General features: G+C 41.3%; 1 protein-coding gene across 1 annotated transcript in view; it reads right to left on the reverse strand.

The window, feature by feature from the left end:
• Positions 1–3,066: 3,066 nt before the first annotated feature.
• The window catches only part of LOC101857586, an 8,961-nt gene continuing 1,908 nt past the window's right edge, over positions 3,067–10,119 (reverse strand). The window contains exon 2 of the mRNA XM_005105098.3: positions 3,067–6,759. Coding sequence (XP_005105155.1) covers positions 4,587–6,737 — 2,151 coding nt within the window. The 5' untranslated portion in view covers positions 6,738–6,759 and the 3' untranslated portion in view covers positions 3,067–4,586. The remainder of the gene's footprint in view (positions 6,760–10,119) is intronic.

Raw genomic sequence — 10,119 nt, forward strand, 5'->3', positions numbered from 1 at the left:
CAAATTCAACATCTTTTTAGTTACTGAGCAAATAGACAAAAGGGCAAAATGTAAAACGACTTTCCATTTCAAGAACTAAACCTAAAAGCAGAAACCATTCCTATGCAAAAGTTACTTATGAAGGGCTCATGTAGTCATATTATTATTATGGCATTAAATGTAATTAAAAATTTTTTTAAACATATATTCTTCATACTGATAAGATCTCTTTGGTTGTGTCATGAAACAGTGATGGCAATTACATTGTTTGAGGCTTTTGTCAATAATAGTACCATGCATTCACCTCTGCAAATTGGCAAATCAGCCTTTTTCTCTCTCTTTCTAGTTTTCGTTTCGATAACATTAGAACCGGAGGACAAGGACAGTGCTGTTCTGGCCCGGGATTGTCATTGCAAGAGGTGTTTGCTATCGTGCTTCTAAAGAGAATTAGATTATGATGGCCCTCCCTTGGCATGAAACAGATCCTCACCAAGGATTTATGTTGAAATATCAAACAATGGCTCGGCTTGCACATGAAACAAATGGAATTCTCTTGTCTTAGAAGATCTTTCTTTAAGCTTTGTTTCTGATAGCTCTTTTTGCTAGTGCAGTTTTACCTCACTCTAGAAACCTAAAGTCCATGTAGTTGTCATAGCTGACAGTCTGTATGTATTGGTGACTCCATTGTATTCCTTAGAATTTTGATATATATCATTTTGAGTTAAAGTATTATCTTGAAAGTAATGAAAGAGCATTGTTCACCCACATCCTGATTTGTTATCTGTAAATAGTTGTGACCTTTATATTTTTTTTGTTCATTGTAGTAGGTCATTCTTTATTTTTTAGAATGTATATGGGCTTGTGTATTTAAAATTATACTGTAATTTTAAGTAAGGACAAAATGTACACTTAGGTGATACTATGCCTTAGGATTTAGTTTCATTTATTAATCGGTTATCTCTCAGCTGTATAAATGAAAACAAATGCAACGCAGTCTTGAGAAATGCTGTTTCTATGTCATTTGTTACTAAGATTAAGAAGTATTTCTTAGTACAATGTATACGTTGTTTGGTTTTTAATGAGAGATCAGGAGGTATGGCCGTAAATTGTTCATGGCTAATTAATATGACCAACACGACAAATTTATCTTTGGAGTTCAGTCCACCATTCATATTAAGACCTTTTTCATAGTTTTGGATCAGGTTTCAGGGCAGGAAGAATCAGTCTTGTTCTTCCTTTTAATTACAGGATATTTTTTTTTCTTGATTTGAATGTTGCCATACATTCAACTAATTGCATTTTACAATAATTGAAGCATGGAACTTAGGAAGTTTAATTAATTTTTTACTGTTTAAGAATAAGTAGTAATTGAAACTTGGTTCATAATGTATTAGAATTAACGTTAGAATTATTCTTGGTCATGCGCTGTCATTTTAAGATGAGACAAAGACACATCTTCATATTGTTTGTATTACTTAACATACTTTAGGTTTGAAAGATTAACTTTGCACTCAGAATTCTTACAGATTTTGGGTTACTCATTAACTAGGGACCACAAAGATTTGAATATCCAACATTTTAAATTTTGGTTTTATATATATATAGTTTTTGTTGTCTTTTCATTTAGGAAAGGGCTACTCTGTATATTGGATGGCAGGCTGTTAAATTCTGTACTGCAAGAGAAATTCAGAATTTACCTACAACTGTCGTAAAAAGAAAAGTTGTTCTTATTATTTTATGAAAGGCACAGTGACTATGACATTCCAGCTCAGACTGTTATGAAAAGCTCTCTTGTTGATCATTACAACATTCCCATAATACTTCTGTATTTTTTATCCTATTTACTGAGTGGTGTGGAAAATCTTATTGAAGCCAGTTCTCCTGCCGCCATCCTTCCCTAGCTGTATCATAAAAGCTGTGCATATTTTCATACCACATTCCATAAAACATTTCTCAAATATAACATGTATACATACACTGAAGGAAATAAATTCTTTTTTAATGATTGCTCAAATGTCCCTGTTTTTTTTTATGTTTTAGTTTGCCACTAACTTATCATTTTCTTATATTTCGCTACCTTAGAATTACAAATTTCTATCTGACATTTTTGGCCGTTTGAGTTACTAAGGCCGTCTGGTCAGAAATCAAATGTTCTGTCTCCACTATCAAAATCGTATGACAATTCGCAGTGGTTATCAAGATATTCAAAGAATTGCCTTAGAAAAAGCTTGACATGTTCGGAAACTCGACATTTTTAAAGTCAAATTTCTCAGATCTGGGTACTGAGCACTTAGAACTTTGTAATTCTGGGGTAGCGATTTATTGTGTACAGATCATGTTTGGAGTTTAATTATAAAGGACAGTATGTCCAGTTTTAGATGAAACTGAGTTATCAATTTGACCTGATAGTTTAAAACACAGGGCACATTTCTTCCTTAGTCAGGCATTGGTATCTTAATAAATAAGGCAGGGAAAATGTTTTGAAGATATTCAAAGTGACTGGCTTTTGAGAAGCAAAGATGTGTTGGGGTTTTTTTTGGCTTTCCTGAACATTTTACAAAACTGGATATACTGTCTCTTTTAAGGCAGAACTCTAGACATACAGGGTGATCTGGAGGTTTTCTTCCATCGTTTAGTGAACTGGTGGACATATTAACTAAGTTCTCTGTCATTTTGTTGCAGTTTGGTAGGACTTCTCTGAGGCCAAATTTTATGTCCCTAAAAATAGGTCTATAGTATTTCTCTACAAGGTTAGATCTACCCGCATATGTATTCTGTGAAAAGAGTTCTAGAAATGCGTAGTTTAACAAGTGTATGGAGACTACACCCGTCTTGGGAACACTTAACTCAGCTGGCATCATGCTGTGCTGTGGTGCAGGTAGCCTACTAGAGTTCTTATGGTTGTTTCATTAAAGGTTGATATTAAAACAGGGGACCCTTCTTCCTGGGTAACTTAAGTGTTGGAAAGGGTATTATAAACCCTTGTGATACAATACTATAGGACTATCGAGTGCTATGATCATTTTCTGCAGTGTGACAGTATATCTATTTCGCTGTGCAATAATGATATAATATCAATAACTGGACGTTATTCTGTGATTGGCTATTTTTACAGGAATTGAAACAAATGAACAAAATTGCTATTAAAGAATTGTTTTATTCTAACTAGAGTCAGAAACAACACTCAATAGTTTCGTGATTGCACCGTTCTTGCTTGCTCTATTGTCTATGGTTTTTTAACAAATCTGTTCAGCAATTTTTCTTTTAGTCATCATCAACAGCGACAACGTACTGTTAGAAAATACAAGATCAAACCAATACAAGAAACTGACACAAAATGTGCTATCTACTTCTCTGAAAATCACAAGTGCTTCAGAGAAGCTCTAAGGCATTCTCTCTTTTACCTTTCTTCTTTCCTTCCCTCTGCCTTTCTCTTTCACTCATTTTCTGACATGCGCATACTTACACTCACAACTTTTTATATGCACAAGTGACTGTCGTCATAGAAAGAAATATTCTATTATCAACACAAACAGCAGTTTGTGGTAAAGTATAAGACATTGCAATTGTAGGAATACTTTACAAATACATACATCCCGTATCTCGTCTGGTTTATGCAAATTCATTTTATGTTGGGTTATCACAGAGGGCTAAAACAATCAGCATAACAATCACAGCATCTTTTGAAACAACTGTGCCAATTCCAAACTCTTTTCAAAAGAGACTGGGTGCTAGAATACTGGAGAAACGTTCCTTAATAATCATCCGTTTATGGCTAATGGTGGCATTATTGTGGGGGTGGGGGGGGGGGATAAACTTTGACACGTTCCATACTATTATTAGAAAGGAAAAACTTCCTTTCCCAATAAGTGGTCAGTTACACAATCAAACAATGATGCAAATGAAAAAGCAAACCCACGAAAGTAACGGCCAGCACCATTGGCAGGATGGACCACTTATTAATATATGTGAACCAATATACTTGAATAAAATAATAATGAAAATATCAGGGGGGGAAATGTATGAGACTGCAATCGCGTAGAGCCATCTAATGGCTAATAATATTGTACATGTTTACAACAGGGACGAACGAAAACTGGCCTGTTATGCAAGTTGTTTTGGGTTTTTTTTTAAAGAAAGACTTAACATTGATTTTGGATATTTGCTATTCACATGAAAGCCCCGTGGATTCACATTCAAGACATGGATGTATAAGAAACATTTGTAATACATGTTGACATGAGAAATCCGAGGGAAGAGAGTGCTAAATTATAGACAGGCATAAGAACATTTGAAATTTGAACACAAAAACTAATATTTCAGTGTTTCCTTCATCAAGACATTATTGTTCTTGACATTTCCCCCACATCTCTGGAATGCGCCAAAAACATCGCGTTTCGTACTGTTAGGGCTCGGAAGAACACAAGAGGTTCCCCTGTGTACCCCGTAAGGCTTATTTGCTTTCTTTGTCGCAACAGTGCCCCAAGCTGTTGGCCAATCTGGATACAAGCTGCAGAAAGCGTCAAACCTTTTTGACGAGCCACGGTCCTGTCATTTACGGACACCTCGCCTGGTCCTTGAACCGACACGATCGCTGTGTCTTCGTCTCAGTCTGTTGGTATGTTTTCAATGGCACTTCTCAGTTCATCTTCCAGATCCGAGACGAGAGACGAGTAGAGCAGGGACACCGACTGTGACGGGTGGGACCTACTGCGACCCATGGGATAGCTGTGGGGACGTCGGCTGGGCCTGTGGGGTTGTGGTGGTGGTGGTTGCGGCTGCTCCGTGAAGCTCATCTCTACAGGTTGGGGTGGAGGGGCCTGAAAGGAACCCGGGCAGTTAGAGAACGAGCAGAAGCAAGACGACAGTCCCACGGGCTGCCCTGGCGATAGAGACTCATCTTCTTGTGTAAGTGAGGAGCTGTACATAGGAGGGATGGACTCGTTCGCCGACCTGGGCATCGGGGAAGGCGAGGAGGAGACGAAGGGTGACTTCATGCTGACAAAAAACTCAACCGTGTCCTTTATGGAGAGGTCTAATATGTCCTTGACCTCGCCAGGGGAGTTTGCGGGGGAAGAGAACACGTCATTGTCTAGGTAAGAGAAGGAGGCCTCGAACGCACTCATATCCTGAGCCAATGAGAGTGGAGTACTGCTGGACAATTGAGAGGCCGGGAAACGATGACTCTCATATTCGTAGGGCGGGCTCGGACACGAATGCATGTCAGGTGACTGGTAGAGAGATCTAGAGCTGCTCTGGGAGTAGGCGTAAGGACCAGTGCTGTAGGGATGGTATCGCTTCTGCGAGGAGAGAGAAACAGAGGATGACGCAACGGCGGGTTTGTATTTCTGGGAGGAGGAAGAAGACATCAAGACTGGTGGCACCATCTGCTGGCTGTGGGAGGGCGGGTAGTCCAGGGAGGAATCCAGTCTGGACATGAAGCTCGGCACTCGCCTGCAGGTGTCACAGGAGCAGCCGTGGCTACTGTTACCCAGGACGAGCATCTGAGAACCGCCAGAACGGGGTAAAGTCTTGCTGCTTCTTTTGTACATGCCGGGGGTGGAAGTGAGATCTTCTCCTGGCATCAACGAGGGCGCTGAGATGTTGCTTAGCATCCGATGTGGAGGTCTGGCTAGTTGGCGATTGCGGACTTTTGGAGTAAATGTCGCTTTTGTCATACCTGGAAAATCACCACTGCTAGAAGTGTACGCTTTACTCAGACTCATACCGCTGAAACTGTTTCTTGCGCGGTTTGGTCCTCGACCACACGAAAACCCTGCCTTGAAGTACCCACTATCAAAGGACGGTGATATGTAGCTGCGCTCTAATGCCAAGGACGATGACGTGCCGTTCTTGTTGAAGTTACTGGTGCTGATAATGTTGCTGTGCTCCTTGCAGGAATAGCAAGGGATTCGTTTCATCGCAGGGGAGGCAGTTTTGCCACTGAGGGGCACTGAAATCCCAATGTCCTTGTTCTTGCCAAGTGTCGTCCTCAGACCTATTTTCACCTTCCTCCCGTCGTTTTTAGTTGGCATACGAAATCCCTGGTGAGAAAAATCAAAGCACGTGCACAAACTATTATTCTGGAAGCAGAACTGGCATTTATTATTGGCCATGTCCGAAGACATTCTCACAGCAGGGGCAACTGGGGACAAGACTGGCGTGGGGGTTGGGGTCGGGTTGGGGCTTGGATCGCATTTGCCCGCGCTGGCGTACTGCTGGACAATACTGGTGTTGTCGACTTCCGCGCTGTTGCACGGGACAATAGAAGAACAGACGGGCTGAGCTCCTGGACTCATGGCACTTCGGCTGATGCCACTGGGTGTGGTGGGCTTCCCAAAGACACCCGCACCCCACTGCTGGCGCATCTCCTCTGGTAGCAGCGCGCTGGGGCTGAGGTTATACCCAGACCCTTTACACTTGCAGTCGGACGGCTTCTTACGGGAGTTCTTCACTGGGTAGTCAGCGAAGGGGCTCTCGTCGGAAATGACCGACGGAAGGAAAGGGTCTCCTCTGCTCATGGGATCTGTTTGCCGTTTTTTGGCTCGAGAAAGACAGGTCGGTAACTTGGCCTTTCCCTTGGCTTTCTTGGTCTTCCCCGGCAGACAGCCCTGGCAGTGTTTGCGCTGGTCCGACCCACTGTTGCTGCACACGACAGGCAGGAAGTTGCCACAGGGGGACACTTCTATGTCGATAACGTCATTGGGTCTGACGGGTGGTGTCTTGAGGGATGCATCTTCGTCATCCGCGCACAACATCGTTCAGAAGAGCAGCCAAAGACTGAAAATGTGAACAAGTGAATTGCGCTATGATTAAATTGGTCTCTGGACTCCATCAATAGGAAAAGTAGTGGTCATAGTGTGCTCTCTTTTCTGAAAAGTGGTAAGAAGAGAAGGTAGAAACTAGAAGAAAATAGAAATGAGAACCCACCCTCCCCCGTCTCAATTTTAAGAGAAAAAGAAGGGGGGGGGGAGGGGTGTTAGTGTAAAATACAGACCTGACAGTTTGCAATAAGTAAATATTTCTCATAGTCATATTCTCCTTGGGTCTAGGGGTGGTTGGAGGGCGCAACAGGTAGGCCGTACTTCTTTTTTTCTTCCGTAGTTCTTCTCCGTCTTTTCCTTCAATTTAAGTTTTCGTAAGAGTGTCACGCACTTCTTTAGGTCATTTAAGTGCCGAAGATTAGAGATGTTGCAAGATAGCAAACACAAAAAAGAAGGAGAGGAAACATGGACGATAGATGTTTTACAAGAAAGAAGGGGCAAACTACACCAGACCACCCGCCAACCACTCACTTCCCTGCACTAAATGAATGTTATAAGTTATTGTAAGCGTCGATATTTTACTTTTCACTCAAACGAACAAACTTTAAATGTCTTTCATTCCTTTCACGATCGCTGATGCCACTATGGGAGCTCCTTTGTCTTAATCAAATTGGTGAAGAATTTTCAAAACACAAGAAAATCCGAAGTATGGTCCCAAGAGGAACCCAACTTTCCTTTTGCTCTTCCTTGAATGCCTTTCTTCTTCAAGTTACAACCGTCCTGCCAGAATCTTGAAGTACCCTGTCTTCTAAATATTCCAATTACATTTATGACAAGGCTTTGATTTCATAAGAAAAAAACGTTCCACTTTAGGCAAGATACAGTGGGCAAGCCAGGCCACTCCCCCCCCCCCTCCCCCTCTCTCTCTCTCTCTCTCCCCTCTCTCTCTCTCTCTCTCTCTCACTCTCTCTCTCCCTCTCGATGTGCTGTACCAACTTTTATGTACAGGGTGATCCAAAAAAAACCCCAACAACAACAAAAACTGTACAACTTGTTTTGTAAATATCATTATCTTCATCTATACTAAAATTTTGCTGTTCAGATTTGAACATACAATTGAAAGCCAAAAGGAATTTGTCTGATATGCATTTTAGATAAGTGCGTAGAATGGTTTAGCTCTACATGGCACATTAAAAAATCAACCTATTTCCAACCTTGTCGCCATTTTCATAGCATGACGCACCAGTTCGCATAAGGCCTACCACTAAAAGTTGCAACAATCGCGCCATGTTGCAAGCTACAAAGGTCTAACAAGTCAACAGTAGTCTACAGATATTATTTTTCCAAAATTTCGTTTGCCTGCTGAGATCATGGTTACGTTAAGTAGAGAGCAGAGAGCTTTTTGTATTGAACATAACCTCTTCACAAACTCACCATCCATGACGACATCTCGTAAGTTCTGCGCGCGGAATGGATAGATTGCTCAGGCGCCCTCAAGACCTTTGGCGTCATGAATACAGAAGTTCGGTCAGTTTGGATCTATAGCGAATCAGAACTAAAAATCTAACCTTTAAAAATGACCACTTCAGGTTGAACACACACCATGCACAATCCTTTAAACTTCACCAGGGTACAGATTTCAGAAGTCGAATCCCATGAGACGTCTGTCCGTAGACGATCTGCAGCTATGACTTTCCTACACCTCAACAGTCTGCATCCTCATGGCAGATCTTAATCTACAACTGTACCATTTTCATCTTCGTTAGGCCGAGATGACATGGTTCAGGGCATGGCAAAGTGTTCATGATTCCTTGATGATCTTGAAAAGAGGGATAATTTCCTCGATGACATTTGGTTTAGGGTAAAGCCCATTTTCACCCTGCGGGATATGTTAACTCCAAAAATGCTGTCTATTGGGCATCCCACTTTATTGTCTCTAGAAGCCACTTCATAGTGAATATGTACAGTGTATGTGGCTTTAAACACTCACGGTTTAGCAGCAGTGGAGGTGGGTGGACCCAAATTTGGGTTGGGCTTAGGTTGCTTCCACTTCCTCACCACCAAATAGCAAGCAATAAGAATAAAACAGTGATAATTTTTCTATACTCACGGCGAGCCACAGCATTTTGAGAAGCATTCAAGCGAGGCGAGTCACCGTTATCTTCCATCTCTTTGTTTAAATTCTTTTGGATGTTGGGGACAAAGCCTCCAAATTTCTCTAATTAATGTTCATCTAATAAAAAAAGTTGCCTCAAAAGTGGTTTGACGTAATTAATGACTGTTAAATCTCAGCGGCACACACACAAACATGCACACAAAGTACTCCAAACATATACCGTCTATTAGCTGGAGTAGGCCGTGTAGTAGTCGCGGAAAGTGCAACGCACAACAAAGGTACAATGAACGCATAGGTAACTGTGTCACTGGGGGAAAGTGTGTGGTAAACTTTCATCCCATTATCAGGGCTGGGAGAGCGTGAGCCCTCAGTGCAGTGTTATTTTTTCCAAGTCTTCTACCTTTTTACAAGAGTAGTTTCATTACGGAGGAAGCGTGGGAACCGGCTTGTCTTTTCTGAGCCCTAAAGACATTTGATTGGCTGTTAGGTTACTATAGTTGTAATCGGTGACAACATTGATTGGATAAACGAGCAAGCCGCCAAGATGATTACTTTGTGTTCATTGCTTGCGATCATAACGGTTTCAAACTGCTTATTTTGTTACACGTATTTTCATTTCCTTAGGGATGGAGTTGGTGGTGGGGTTGGGAGGAGGGCTGAAGCCCGTGAGCCCTTCACTACCCACCGCCATTGTTTAGCAGGTCCTTGTGTTTGGGCGCAATTGAACATTTCGAACGACGCGTTAAAAATGTGGAGAGTCCAAAGGAAGGAATGTGGAGCACTGCTTCTAGGAAGTTCAGAATGAAATCATTAGGCTATTTTTAACTTTGTGAAAGAAATTAAATATTGTTTAAATGTCACAGGGATGGAAAATTAAATGTCAAAGAGAAAATAAAGGAAAAAAAGTCCAGCAATCTTTCACGACTTCCTTTACAATATTTTTTAAAAATTGGTGAACTTTGCGTTTTGGGTGCTTTTTCTTTAAGCAGTTTCCGTTTTCAAAAGTTTCTTCTTGGATTTTATGCCAAACAAATTCCTTTCGAAAGAATTTTGTCTGTTCCAAATTACAGCATTCTAGAACAATTTTTGCGCGAGATATTCAGAAAAAGGTGGAGATTGTTTTGTTTTGATCACCCTGTATTTGCCGAACAATACGTTGTAATGCCTGGATGCATGATGGGCCAAAGGCCTTTCAGATCAATAAAATCATCTTGAAATCGCTCTCCCTCTCCCTACCCCCCTTCTCTCTCTCTCTCTCTC

The sequence above is a fragment of the Aplysia californica genome, unplaced genomic scaffold (assembly GCF_000002075.1).
Source record: "Aplysia californica isolate F4 #8 unplaced genomic scaffold, AplCal3.0 scaffold00452, whole genome shotgun sequence".
NCBI lineage: Eukaryota > Metazoa > Mollusca > Gastropoda > Aplysiida > Aplysiidae > Aplysia > Aplysia californica.